The sequence below is a fragment of the Stenella coeruleoalba genome (genome assembly GCF_951394435.1).
Source record: "Stenella coeruleoalba genome assembly, chromosome: 2".
In the NCBI taxonomy this organism is placed as follows: domain Eukaryota; kingdom Metazoa; phylum Chordata; class Mammalia; order Artiodactyla; family Delphinidae; genus Stenella; species Stenella coeruleoalba.
Window position 1 is genome coordinate 158862681 of NC_137147.1, and position 15435 is coordinate 158878115.

Consider the following 15435-nt stretch of genomic DNA (forward strand, 5'->3'; position numbering starts at 1 on the left):
CGCTATCATCTTTCTCCAAACATACGGACTAAAATCATCACCTTCCCTTGAAAAATTTTAAGGATTATATGTAGTAATATATTTTTATTATTCCCGAGGTCATCAGAAGGCACAACTAGCATGAATTTGGCCTTATTTCCTGAAATGCACACACACAAAAAAAATCAAAGCCAGTTCCTCACTCTTCGGCATTAGCTGTGGATGGCTGTCTTTACTTTTCTGCATCTGTGTTAAAGAGTAATTCAAAGCCAGGCAAATCATTCTGAAGAAATATTTGTCCGTTGAGCAATGGTTTGTTTCTGTAGAAGTGCTCACTGAACACTGAACAAGCTCAGTGCAAAGTTAGGAATTAATCTTATCTTTTGGAAGAATGCCTAGGGCCCCGAGAGGTGTCCTGGTTTTCTGGGATTTAACCGGGGACCACAGAAGACTTGAAATAGCACAGAGGCTTTGCTGATGCTACAGCAGGGACAGAGGATCAGTTCAACCTGCCTCAGTGCCCAACGTGAATGCCCCACCAGGCTTTTTCTTTCTCTCTCAGGCACTGAAGATGGAGAAGCCAGCAAAACTTGGAGTTCATCCACAGTGTGAGTTTTCTCCCTGATGACCTGCTGGATCCTTTCCAGACAGATGTTGGGAGATGTCCAGAGAACTTCACTGAAAGCCACAGGTGTGTCTTTGGAAGGGTTTTGACTAAAGCAAAACATTGTTGGGTTTGTGGTTGATGCCAAGAGATAGATCGCACTCTCTGAAATCAAGACTTAACAACAGAGCTGTCATCGAGTTTTTTCTCCGGTGCTCACAGGCTTGCTGCCTGGCTGGTGAGGGAGAAATTCTCTTGTCTCTGTAACACATGCAGCAGGTTTGAATCTCACAGGTGCAGACTTGCTGAACCAAAATATGTAATCCTTTTTACCCTGTATCTCAAGGTTTTCTCCATACTGAGTTCCCAACCTCCTGTGTAGAACGAACTTTACTCTTGCCTGTTCATGATAAACCATCCATATGGGTCTTTTAAAAATCAAATTACTGTTTTCTTAGTCAATTTAGGGTTCTTTGCCTTCCTTCCTCTCCGTTGGATGGGTCCTAAGTTCCATCAAGTCATTAGGGAATGGATTGGGGGTATAAGGAAGGGTCCACTGGTCCTCAGTCATCACCTGTGTTATAGACCGAATGTTTGTGTCCACCTAAAATTCATATGTTGGAGCCCTAACCCCCGATGTGATGGTATTTGGAGGTGGGGCCTTTGGGAGGTGATTAGAGTGAGATGAGGTCATAAGGGTGGGGTCTCCTCCTAATAAGAAGAAGAGGAGATACCAGAGCTGTCTCTCTCTCCACCCTATGAGGACACAGTGAGAAGGCAGCTGTCTTCAAGCCAGAAAGAGAGCTCTCACCAGGAACCGAATCCGCCAGCACCTTGATCTTGGACTTCCAGCCTTCAGAACTTGAGAAATAAATGTCTGTTGTTTAAGCCCCCAGTCTGTGGAATTTTGTTACAGCAGCCTGAGCTGACTAATACACCCATTAATGTTGGCACATGCATCATCCCATCTGGTTGCCAGGGTTTAGGGATGCAGGGAAGGGCTGAGCGATGGAGGGATTGGGTGTAACTATAAAGGAGTAACAATTCAAGGGACATCTTTGTGGTGATGAAACTGTCCTGTATCGACTGTGGTGGTCGTTATACACATCTACATGCGTGATATAATTGCAAAGAACTGACCCCCCTTCACACACACTCACACACACACACACACACACACACACACAAGTGCATATAAAGCTGGTGAAATCTAAGGCTGTGGATTGGACCAATGACAATTTCCCTGATTTTGATCTTGTACTATAATTATGTGAGATGTTACCAACAGGGAAGTCGAGTTAAGGGTATGTGGGACTCCACTATTCAGTAAATGTGCCTTGCTCGACTGGCTGATTAGTTTACTATGAGTAATTATCCACATCTTCTGTTTTCTAAGTGCAGCTCCTGAATAAGACTTAGAAGTGAATCTCTCTTGGGTATTCATGAGTTTTATGTGTTGTATGTCAGAATCAATAATTCTAATACGTGGCGATGCCAGTGTTTTTGGAGGGAACACTGCATGGTTGACTGGTGATATTAGGCGTGTGCTAATGCAGTGCCACTACAGTAGAGCTCCTATGATTTTTCCAGAATGACACAGGAGTTCGTATCCACCCACTGCCTGGTCAGTGTTTTACTGTTCTTGGTCCCTACTTTGCCCAAGGGCCTTTGGTTCGCCTCAAAATAGGTGAGCACCTTGCGCCATCTAGTGGAGACACATATAAAAATATTTCCGGTTATTTACGGCTGAGATGTGCAGATCCACACCTTCCAAAAGGCACTTTGGTTAGACTTAGGAATCGCGGTAAAAACAGAAACTTCGAATCAAACTAAAATCTTTTCCCCAGTAAGCAGGCGCTCTAGAATCATTCTTCCAGACTCTGCCAGACTGTTCTTCCTGGTTTCGCACAGCAGCTTCCTACTGAAAATGGACAGAAGACCTAAATAGACATTTCTCCAAAGAAGATATACAGATTGCCAACAAACACATGAATGCTCAACATCATTAATCATTAGAGAAATGCAAGTCAAAACTACAATGAGATATCATCTCACACCGGTCAGGATGGCCATCATCAAAAAATCTAGAAACAATAAATGCTGGAGAGGATGTGGAGAAAAGGGAACCCTCTTCCACTGTTGGTGGGAATGTAAATTGATACAGTCACTATGGAGAACAGTATGGAGGTTCCTTAAAAAACTAAAACTAGAACTACCATACGACCCAGCAATCCCACTACTGGGCACATACCCTGAGAAAACGATAATTCAAAAAGAGTCATGTACCAAAGTATTCATTGCAGCTCTATTTACAGCAGCCAGGACATGGAAGCAGCCTAAGTGTCCAACAACAGATGAACAGATAAAGAAGATGGGGCATATATATACAATGGAATATTACTTAGCCATAAAAAGAAACGAAACTGAGTTCTTTGTTGTGAGGTGGGTGGACCTAGAGACTGTCATACAGAGTGAAGTAAGTCAGAAAGAGAAAAACAAATACTGTATGCTAACATATATATGGAATCTAAAAAAGAAAAAAAAAGAAAAAAAATGGTCAGAAGAACCTAGGGGCAAGACGGGAGTAAAGATGCAGACCTACTAAAGAATGGACTTGAGGATATGGGGAGGGGGAAGGGTAAGGTGGGACAAAGTGAGACAGTGGCATGGACATAGATACACTACCAAACGTAAACTAGATAGTTAGTGGGAAGCAGCCGCATAGCACAGGGAGATCAGCTCAGTGCTTTGTGACCACCTAGAGGGGTGGGATAGGGAGGGTTGGAGGGAGGGAGGGAGATGCAAGAGGGAAGAGATATGGGGACATATGTATAACTGATTCACTTTGTTATAAAGCAGAAACTAACGCACCAATACTAACGCACCAATTCTCCAATAAAGATGTTAAAAAAAAAGTTTGACCAGAAAAAAAAAAAAGATACAGATTCCATTATCACCTTTGTCATCGATGATGCTATTTTCCAAAATGGTGCAAACTTCTTGGTTCAAAGTACAATCATTCATTAATTTGCACAGTAGTTGCATTCCCACAAATTCAATTACATTAAAACATTTTTAAACTATCGTGTGAAATAGAATTAGGTTGGAAGACCAAATAATTTTAAACATGCTTTTCACTTACACAGGTGTCTGGTGGGTTATTCAGATGCCTTGTGGCCTTCACTGTCCTGTGCAAAGCAGGACACTTGTTATTCTTGACCTCACCCACCAATTGCTAGCAGCACCTTAGAGTCATTAAGACAACCAGAAGGTGGCCCCATAAACTCCCAGAGTAGCCCCTGGCGGAGGCTCACTTCATGGTTCTAAAACATTCCAGGGGGGCCCCATTTTTTACCATAAAGCAAGCTATTGTGTGCATGTGTATGTGTATTTATTTTTATTTTCATATTTACACACACACAGAGGTGGTCCTCCCTTTGCAACGTGAGACCATAAACATGACCCTAGATGCTAATACTGTGCAAACCAATGAATAATAAATGGGAAAAATGATTATTCCTTGACCTTTAAAATTTTTTTGTCAAAACCTTAAAAACTCTCTTACTGTTGGTTACAAATGCATAGGAAAATTTAAAAAGAGTAAAACTAGTATTTATTGAATACACCATAAGTTCAGACATCAAAAACATTGAGAAAGTGGTTCACTTTTTGGTAAAAACTTACCAATAGTAGTTGAACAGTGCTGGCCTTCTTCCCGCTGTGTAACTTCTGACATCAAGCGAGCATCTTCTCTATGCCTGGGGAAATTGCCCTACCTCTTTCTAAGTTTGGGTTCGCTTCCCAAATTTCTTCCTTTGAGCTTTCAGTGCTGTGAAACACCTCCAAGGGTTCCTTTAAGTGTGTTCTTTTGGCGGTGTCACTTTCTCTAAAAGACATCCTTCTTTCCATCACAACTGCTTTCCTCATTTATGCAATAAATTCACCTTCACAGAATTTCTGTGGCTGCCCAGCTAGAGTGTCCACATCCCCCACGTCAGCTTTTCGTTGTGACTCCATTTACGTTCAAATCCAAATTCCACTCCCAGCATGATTGCTTTTCATTTTCTTCCTGCACTTTCATCTTTTGGGCCAATTCTCCCTTTCGATCATCCGTGTTTGTAAAATGTCACATGGGTTTATCACCGGGAGACAAGGAGGAAACACAAGTACATGCTTTGCTGTCTGTGTTTGAACCCAATAACAGACGCTTAGTGGCCAATCACAGAAAAACCGTGAAAGAAGTGACGTGACTGATCATTGATTATGATGAACCTGCTGTTTACAGAGTGGAATTCTTGCCCTTGAATCTGGGGAGCCTGGAGACTCTCTTGACCCAGTAAAATGCAGCAGAAGTGTGACTGTGTAATTTCCATGGACGGGCCTTACCCATCTACAGCTTCCACTGTCACACACCAGGAATACTCCTGTGGAGGCCCCGCAGCCATGCAGGGAGAAGTGCAGGTCACGTGGGGAGGCCACAGAGAAGAGAGTCAAATTCTGAATTTCATTCAGAATTGAATGCAATATTCCAGGTAGAGTCTACATTGGTGAACGCACTGAGTCTTCACTGCTTCTGGAATTTATTTTGGCCTATCCAGATGTCTTTGGATTCTCAATCTGTCCACCAGAATATTAGGCATTCTTTCCAACAACCTGTCATCTGAAATTTTGTCCAGTGTTTCATTCAAGTCTACTTCAAGTATATTTTATTTGAACAAGTTCTGTGAATTTTATTTTTTATTTATTTATTTTTGGCTGCGTTGGGTCTTTGTTGCTCCCCACTGGCTTTCTCTAATTGCGGTGAGCGGGGGCTACTCTTCATTGCGGTGCGCGGGCTTCTCATTGTGGTGGCTTCTCTTGTTGCAGAGCACAGGCTCTAGGCGCACGGGCTTCAGTAGTTGTGGCACACGGGCTTAGTTGCTCCGTGGCATGTGGGATCTTCCCGGACCAGGGCTCGAACTTGTGTCCCCTGCATTGGCAGGCGGATTCTTAACTACTGTGCCACCAGGGAAGTCCCTCTGTGAGTTTTAGAATGCTGTTTCTCACCACAAAATCCATTCCTTCAATTTAACATCAATCTATTCATCAAAGCTCTTCTGCTTGGATTTGTTCAAACAATGGGTTCTGTAATTAAGCAGTTTAAAGCTCATTCGTTTTCATTTTCCATCTCATCCATGATAAGCACATTGGAAACCATCTGTGCTTATAAGAAGTCTGGGTCTCTAGCATAGAAACACAGGGGTAAAAAGAAGTGAAATTAGTTCAATCAAGCACTGCTTAATCACTGATCCTTTAGGCAGGAAATGGCCCTTTGCCATTCACAAGCTTACAAATCAAGGGGAAGAATTAGGCTATGATACACGGTACGGGCATGTTAATGGATTGTGTGTGTGTTACCAGCCCCTGACTCTGCTGACAAATTAGTTTGCATCTCAGGACCGGACTAGGCTTGGGCCCACGCCTCGGATTTCAACTCCAGCCACCATCAGCACGCACCGGAAGGTGGCTGGTTCCTCCCACTTCCTGACCCTTGAGAAGGTCTTTACAGTATTCTTGCACCTTCCCGTGGTTTTCAGACTCCCCTTCTGCCTCCTGGGTGCCCACCTCCCAAGACTTCAGAGCCCAGGCTGTCTTCCTCTGCCATCTCTGGTCCATCTACCCCCAAATCTCACATTGATTCCTCCCACTTTCTTCCTATCCCATAGAATCTAGTGAGCCTTAGTCACCAAACCCCTTCCGCACACAAGACTTTGTCAAAATGCTTCCTTCTCAAGAGTTCTCAAACCCTCTTTTGAATGGTTTCATTCATTCATACTTTTTCTAAAAAAAAATAAAGTCAGCCTCACGTTCCCCAACCTATAATTTACAGAATCTAAATGGCTTCCTTTTTGGAAACTGAAGGAACCAAAGGAGCATCGTTTACAAGCTCTTTCTCCAGAATTTCTTTTGGTTCCCTGGCATGTAATTAGTCTTGGGCCGAGACACGATTAATTTGAATTAGTTCAGTGCAGCCTTATTACTGGTACATTCCTCCTGGGTTTTACCCATTGCTCATGCTACACCTTCCAGTTGGTTATCCTATTCCAAGGAAAAACCAAGCTAAATAAACTCCCAGTTAACATTGCCGCTTCTTTCCCCGGCTGTAGTATTCTTCTTCGTTGTCCCCCACACGCTCCAAACACAGCTTTAAAGGTGCCTTTTGGTGTTGGGATCTCTCACACATCTACTTATTCTTTTAGACTTCCCAGCACTGCTCTCACAAGTGTGCTGGTCTTCTTGGTAATGACCCCTTCAATCTACCTCTCCTTCCAAGTCCCTTTCACCTGCCATCTCACTGGAAAAGAGGGAGAGAGTTTACCCTGTTGCCCCGACACCAAACTGCAAGAGGTACGTTAGGGATGAGAGTGAGGGAGGCTCATGAGGCCCCTCCTTGATGCAAGGCTAACAGGACAGCCTTTCTCCTTGGCTGTGTTCATTCCATTTGAAATGCCCTTGAGACACCCTTGAGGACACAAGAGATGTAACATGAAATGAAAAAAACCACCGAGTACTTACCTGGAGATCAGAATTCCATGGATTAAATGTGCTTTGATACCACTACTGATCACTGCTGACATTAACTGAGCACTTAATATGTTGCAGGCACTGTTCTAGGCCCTTTACACATGCTCAGAGTTGAGTACTATTTTTTATCCCCATTTTTCAGATGAGAACATGGAGGCACGCAGAAAATTGCCCAAAGTCATGAAGACAGCTGGTGAGTTAGCAGGCTAGGGTTGGGGCTGGAAATGAGGAGGAACCAGTCTGCCCAGTTCAGACACCATTGCCACTACTAGTCTGTCCCCCACCCTATATCACTCCTCTGTCCACGACCAGCTTGTATCACTCTAGCCCCGGACTTAGCTTCTCAAGCCTCACTTTCATCATCTTTTAAATTAGACTCTCAGCTAGAGGACTTGGAGCATCCCTTGTGGCTCAGATACCCACATACTCCTTGCCCTATTTACACCTCAGAGGCAACCACAATAGCTCATATGAAGGTGCGTCCCAACCTGGGACAGCAATACCAGCTGTCAGTGTCATAGTGAGAGCAGCTTCCAGATGTGATCCCTTCCCCGCCAGAAACACCCAGATTCCCTGGGAGGGATGCAGGAAGCCGCTACACTGGAATTGACCTATAACGGCTGGTCAGTCCCCAGGCACCCATGGACCCAACTGTCTCCCTTTTGGCAATGGGTTTGAATGCAAACTTCTGAGACAGGGAACACAGAGCAGAAAATAATGGAAACGACTCAACGGCAAAACCAAGTTTTCGTGGCTCAAGAATTAACAAGGAATAGAAAACCATAATTTGGAAACATCATATGCACCCCAATGTTCATTGCAGCACTATTTACAATAGCCAAGACATGGAAGCAACCTAAATGTCCATCAACAGATGAATGGATAAAGAAGATGTGGTACATATATACAATGGACTATTACTCAGCCATAAAAAGAGAATGAACTAGGACTTCGCTGGTGGCACAGTGGTTAAGAATCCGCCTGCCAATGCCTGGGACAAGGGTTCGAGCCCTGGTCCGGGAGGATCTCACATGCCTCGGAGCAACTAAGCCCACGAGCCACAACTACTGAACCCATGTGCCACAACTACTGAAGTCCACGTGCCTAAAGCCCGTGCTCTGCAACAAGAGAAGCCACCACAATGAGAAGCCTGTGCACCGCAACAGAGAGTAGCCCTCTCTAGCCGCCAACTAGAGAAAGCCCGCACACAGCAACAAAGACCCAACACAACCAAAAATTTTTTATTTATTTATTTATTTTATTTTTTGCGGTACGGGTGCCTCTCACTGTTGTGGCCTCTCCCGTTGTGGAGCACAGGCTCCGGACGCGCAGGCTCAGCGGCCATGGCTCACGGGCCCAGCCGCTCTGCGGCATGTGGGATCTTCCTGGACCGGGACACGAACCCGTGTCCCCTGCATCGGCAGGCGGACTCTCAACCACTGTGCCACCAGGGAAGCCCCAAAATTTTTTTTAAAAAAGAGAGAAAATGAAATAATGCCATTTGCAGCAACATGATGGACCTAGAGGTGATCATATGAAGTGAAGTAAGTCAGACAAAGACAGATATCATATGATATCACTTATATATGGAATCTAAAAAAAATGCTATAAGCGAACTTATTTACAAAACGGAAACAGACTCACAGACTTAGAAAACAAACTTATGGTTACCAAAGGGGAAAGGTGAGGGGTAGAGATAAATTAGGAGTTTGGGATTAACATATACACACTACTATATAGAAAATAGATAATCAACAGGACCTACTGTATAGCACTGGGCACTCTACTCAATACTCTGTAATAACCTATATGGGAAGAACATCGGAATCTGTATATATACATATATATGACTGAATCACTTTGCTGTACACCTGAAACTAACACAGCATTGTAAATCAACTATCCTCCAATATAAAATAAACAATTTTTTAAAAAGAATGAACAAGGAAATCAGCCCCCCACACTCTAACTTTGTGTTTTTGGCCCATGAAACCTCTACCCAATGTCTAACATTTTTCTTCTGAAATCTCTTTGTGTTCTGGTCCCAAATTACAGCAGCCCACACCTACACCTAAGAGAGAGGAAAAAAGATGTGACAGAATAATGGAATATCATCTTGAGAAATTAAAACAAATAATCTTTGAAGAACCTAAGACAGAACACCTTAACCTGACTACTAAAAGGAAGGTATGAGAGTTCAAATACGTGTAGACGACAGACCTGCTCCATGTCATGCCCCATCTGAACTAGCGAAACAAGCAGGTAAGGGTCAGATACAGCTATTTGTACGTTAGCTCACCTTTGACTTTGGACTTTTAAAAATATACTCTTTCACAATGATAGAACTAGAACTGGATTTTGTAAATGTGTGATAGTTATCGCCGCACCGTTATCTAAGCCACCATGCCTTACACTCAGAGCCACAAATGCCAAGTGTATTGATATTCCCGAGAATTCTCATTGGGCATGAAATGAGTTATTCTTTTATTTAAACATTATGAAGCGTACTGAAATGTTTTTCTCTTAGATTCCTACTGATTCTCACATCTATGAAAGTGAAGATTCTGGCAGCATTTGTGGTAGCGATTTCCATGCTATAAATCGGGAGAATGTAAGTACCAACCGATACATTCCATTCACCAGTGAGAGCCGCCCAGGGCCAGGGCTGGTGGAAGGGCCCCAGGTGCAGGACCCCGTGACCTGAATACACACCTGCCCTGATAGGGAGCCTGGCGCTTCTGGACAGCAGGAGAGATCAAACGTGGTGGGTTTTTTCCCAAGACCTTGGAATTTGGAGATAGGCTATCAGCATAAAAGGAGAAGCATGACCCAGGCTGCCCTTAGCTTGGCTTGTCCTGAGGTCATTCCAAATATCAGATTATAGTCATCAGAGATGAAATGACCAATGGAAGGGGCCAGAATATTGGAAATCATATTTATATTTGCAAAACATGCCATAAGGTCTTTTTTTTTATTAGCAGACCAACAAAAATGTTCCACATTATCCTTGCCCACAGCCAACCACCGCCAACACGCTAGCAATCTCAGAAAAGAGCAAAATGTGCTAAGTAACTTTCTTTTAGACCATGTTAATTTTACTTTCTCAACTTCAGTATCCACAGTATACTATGGAATTTATTTCAACATTAATAACTGTTAAAGATATCCACCGAGAGATTATCTTGGACCTCTTAGTTGAGAATGGTTTTGTTCAAATTTTGGAGGTTCTGTTTGGTACTCAACCCATAAGGTCTTAATTGTCTTTATCTCAGCAGAGAATGCAAAGCTGTGACAGGGTTTTTCCATGAGGGCTAGGCTGAGGCACCCACTGGGCTGGGAACTCCCCCAGCCCGCGCTACACAAGGGAGGGGAGGGGTGTTTTTCCCACTTCCGGTATCCAGAAGATACATTTTTCCAGAAGGTATAGCACTGTGCAATTCCAAAGGCTGAAGGGAAAACTTAGGCAGAAAACTAGAGACAACTCTCGGTTATATGCCCTTGATTCTGTTTTACATTCCAAGCTGGGTTTCTTTTGCTGTTTAGAACAGTGACAGTAATGATACAAGCACAGAACAGCTCCTAGATTTGCGCCAGGCACCTATCTTGTTCTTCACTTACTCTTCCTCACGGCCGCCCCATGACGTGAATGGGATAGCCCCATCTTACAAGTGAAGAAACTGATTTACAGAGAGATAAAGTAACCTGCTACAGTGACTAATCTAGTAAGAGGTAGACTCTAGATTTTGAAGATGGTATTGAATATTATGTTCCATTATTGGGAGCTAAATAGCTCGATGTGGACATATTTTGAAAAGGACAATGTATGAAAGGAAAGAATTATTACTCTTGGGCCCAGGTCACCTTCCAACAGTGATTCAAGTCAGTGTTGATACTTAAGGGCCAGTTATGGTCAAAGGCACTGTGGTGAGTACTGTCTGCAGTGCTGGGCACATAGTAGGCTGTCTATAAAGAGTGGGTTTTTTAGTGTATTTTATTGAAGTATAGTAGATTTACAATGTTGTGTTAGTTTCTGATGTACAGCAAAGTGATTCAGTTATACATATATGCATTCTTTTTTAAAATATTCTTTTCCATTATGGTTTATCATAGGATGTTGAATATAGTTCCCTGTGCTATACAGTAGGACCTTGTCGTTTATCCATTCTCTATATAATAGTTTGCATCTGCTAATCCCAAACTCTCAATCCTTCTCTCTCCCACCCCCCTCCCCCTTGGCAACCACAAGTATGTTCTCTATGTCTGGGAGTCTGTTTCTGTTTTGTAGATAAGTTCATTTGTGTCATATGTTATATTTTAGACTCTACATATAAGTGATATCATATGGTATTTGTCTTCCTCTATAAAGAGCGTTGAATGAAGGAGTGTGTGGTCTCTACACTTGAGAAAATGTAGCAAGGCATGGAGGTGTGTGTTGCAATTATGCCCCCAAAGGACACGAATGATGAATGTCAGCCAGAGGAATCTGCAAAATGTTGGTGACGGAAGTCGCAACTAAGACGGGCTTTGAAAGAGGGATGTGGTTTTAATAGAGAGACGTTGGAGGAACAGGGAATTCCAGGCAAGGGGAACTGTGTCGGGGAAAGCACTTGGTTGAAAGGTTTGGAGGTGAGCCAATAATCTGGCTTTGTGGTGTGTAGGCTGGAGCTCAGGCTGAAAAGGTAGAGCACTGACCACCATGAAAATCAGTCTTGGCCGGATCCTCTATAGAAAGAGAGTGAAAACTTTGGAGCAGGGAGTAACCGCTTCACAGCTGCACTCGGACGCTGCTTCAGCCGTGGTGTGATGGATTCAGAAACAGCAGCCAAGACGTCTCTAGAAAACATCGCTATCATTCCAGAAAAATTAATGAGAGTAGTGACAGTGGGAATGGAGAGAAAGTGCAATCCATATCGGTTGGTATGTCCCCAGAAATGCTTACCACGTTCACTCTTAGCTGAGACCAAGCATTTGGGGGGGGGGGGGAAGGGGCGTGTAAATTCACTACCCAAATCATGCAGTACACACTTAACAAAACCAAATCAACGTACATGATCCGAACCCACGTCATCTTCATTCGTAGCAAACACCGCTCTACCTTCAGCTAATAGATTGATTTGTTTAGCTTAGATCTCTATTCTATTTAAACAAAATGAGGTGGCACGTAAAACAAGGGATTTTCTTTATTCCACCAAGTTTACGTTTATTCCTTGCTGAAAATATTTTTAACTGATTTGAAACTGATTTTTTTTTGCTCTTTAAATTGTTTTTAAAATGTTTAATTATGAAGTATTTCAGAGAAAAGTTTAAAAATACACTTGTTTAACAGACAAAGCCTAAGTGTCCATAGCAGGATGAATGGATAAAGAAAATGGGATATATACATATGATAGACTATTATATTTAGCCTTAAATAAAGAAGGAAGTCCTGACAGGCGTTAACATGGATCGACCATGAGGACGTTATGCTAAATGAGATAAGCCATTCACAAAAGGACAAATACTGGATGATTCCACTTATATGATGTATGTAAAGTAATCATACTCATAGAAAAAGAAAACAGGATGATGGTTGCCGGGAGCTGGGGGCAGGCAGAATGGGGAATTATTGTTTAATGGGGACAGGGTTTTAGTTTTGCAAGATGAACAATTTCTAGAGAGGTACTTCACAACAATTTGCATACAATTAATAATCTTAGATTTAATTCTCTCTTCTGACTTCCCTTTTAGTATTATTTGCTATGACATCTAATTTAACCCTATACCAACTTTGTAACCCCCATTTTCAAGTATTTGAAATAAATAAGATAGATTTTAATGCTATCTCAACTTTCAGTCTGTTTTTGTCTCTTGGAGATAAAGTGTAATTGTTAGAAGCAGCATACAGTTGAACATTTTTAAAACAATCATCAGTAACCCTTCATAATCTTACAGATAAATTTAATCTATTTGCATTTTATATTACATTTGAACCAGCACTTCCAGTTATTTGGGGCATGTGCTTGGATTTAACAAATAAATTTGTCGTTTTTTAAAGATCATTTTGCATATTTTAATATGTCAGTTTATCTTTTTTGGCATGGTTTTGATTTCCTCTTTTCACTTGCATTGTTTTTGAAATAAACTTTAAACCATGTCCCTTTGAACAAAATCAGAGGGCAATCTCAGAGAAGTGACCTGTTCGTCCTGGGTTCACTGTAATCCTCAAGATGAGTGACTGGGATCCACAGAAGCTAGCTGAGTCTGGTCGGCACGGATCTGGTGGAAACAGCCCTACATCACCAGGTTTCAAAGGCCATCGCAGACTTTCTGTTTGCATGTGGGTGAAAGTTCCCCTGTGGGAGTGAACTTTGAGAAAGTAGAGGTTTTTTCAGCAGCAAGACCCGGACCAGGTGATGGATCAGGGACCTCGGGCAGGAAGCCGTAGTTCCATCCTGGCAAAGGAAACTGCCAGAAAAGACATGGGAGCTGGCCAAACTGAGGTCCACAGCATGGCTCTGTTCAAGCAGATGTCTGGAGTAGAGGCTCATCAAGTACACTGGCCACCCAGCTTGGGAACTACAGGTAATTAGTCTAAATTCACACTTGGAACACTGATCCCAGAGGTGGACCCCAGGCTGCCTCTCCTGGACGTGGTCACGAACAACAAAGGATTTGAGGTCAGGCTGACCTTGAATTAAGTCTCCACGTGCTAACTATGAAATGTGGAATCAGCTATTGATACTTAACCTTACCTTCCTCCATTGTGAATGAAGATAAATGTAGTACACATCTCACATGGCTCTTTTATAGTTGAATAAAAACAGGGGGTTAAAGTTAATGTAGGTAAAAGTGCATGACACCACAAAGGGCTCAATAAATCCTAGTTAACATTGTTATTAGGATTCATGACCATGGGTGGGAAGGGATTCCAGGCTGGGCTGTCTCTGGTTCTGGGATGGGGAGAACTGATTTTCCGCTGACCTGAGTGAGAGTGACCAGGGGCAGCCGGAACAGACTCTGTTCTCTTAATCAAAGAGGTTCCTGAAACTTCCTTGCTGAAGGGGTGCCTAACCTCCCACACTGCTGCTTGCCCAGTTCTCTCATGAAATAGGTTCTCGGTTTTCAAAGGGAGAGGGAGAGACACTGCCAGTGAGTGCTTTGCTCAGAAAACCGTGGGGTTTCTTCTCCCACTTTTCCTAAATTCCTCCTGCTTTCACTTAAACCAAAGGATTTTGTTTCTAGAAGCTTTTCACTTTAGCTTTTTCCTCTCTGACTCGATTTCTCAGTCACGTGCCTCACCTGGTCTTTCAAAGAAGATGACGCTGATCTTAGGTCTCTCTGATTTTAAGATGAACAGAAATCAGCAAAAGGAAAAAAAAAGAAAAAAGCACTGCACATCTGTCCGACCCTGCCTTACTCTCACAGCCCAGGGACTGCCCCCAGCTCTGCTGTTTGAATAACCTCTGGGTGTGTGACCCACCCCCCCTCCCCAGCTTAAGTTTGAACTCCAGAACAAATATTTGTCCTGTTTTGGAACAAAGTTTGAGAGCTCTCTTCTTCTCTTTTCTCTCAATTTTCTTTTTGAAAACCAACTGTACGGCTCTGCTGTGCCTCTGATCGTGGTTCAGGGAGCAGTGGGCTCCTCCCAGACCCGGCACTGGAGAGCTGGGCAGAGCAACCTAGCACGATGAAGGGGCTCGTGTGCTTTCTCGTCTGCTTCCTCCTTTCTGAATCACAGGGCTTCGAAATCCCCACTAACGGACTTTCAGAAGTAAGTACTTCCAGAAGACTTCCTTGCCGTCGGCTCCAAAGGTTAGCTTGGTAAATAACCTGTTACCTGTTGCTATTCAAGGACAGCATTCTGTGTGGAATGGAAATTCATGATAAAATTAATCTGCGTAGACGTGTTCACTATTATAATCACTGGAACCTGTATTTACCCTTTTTTTGATTCAATATTTGTATATATTGGAAAATGATCACCACAATGTCTTTAACAGCTCTCACCATACATAGTTACAGTTTTTTTCCCCTTGTGATAAGGATGTTTAACTTTTTATTTTATATGGAGTACAGTTGATTACCAATGTTGTGACAGTTTAGGCATACATCAGGGTGATTCAATTATACATGTATCTATTCTTTTCCAAATTCTTTTCCCATTTAGGTTGTTGTATAATATTGAGCAGAGTTCCCTGTGCTGTACAGTAGGACCCTGTTGGTTATCTGTTTTAAATATAGCCATGTGTCCATGTCAGTCCCAAACTCCCTAACTATCCCTTCCCCCCGGTAACCATAAGTTCTGGAAC

General features: G+C 42.8%; 1 protein-coding gene across 1 annotated transcript in view; it reads left to right on the forward strand.

Annotated features, from left to right (window-relative positions):
* Positions 1-15435, forward strand: part of ITIH2 (inter-alpha-trypsin inhibitor heavy chain 2) — a 63803-nt gene that overhangs the window by 6965 nt on the left and 41403 nt on the right. Inside the window, exons 2-6 of the mRNA XM_079912058.1 lie at positions 542-670; positions 9203-9334; positions 9675-9758; positions 13519-13708; positions 14755-14897. Of these exons, the coding sequence (XP_079768184.1) occupies positions 9251-9334; positions 9675-9758; positions 13519-13708; positions 14755-14897 (501 nt within the window). The 5' untranslated portion in view covers positions 542-670; positions 9203-9250. The remainder of the gene's footprint in view (positions 1-541; positions 671-9202; positions 9335-9674; positions 9759-13518; positions 13709-14754; positions 14898-15435) is intronic.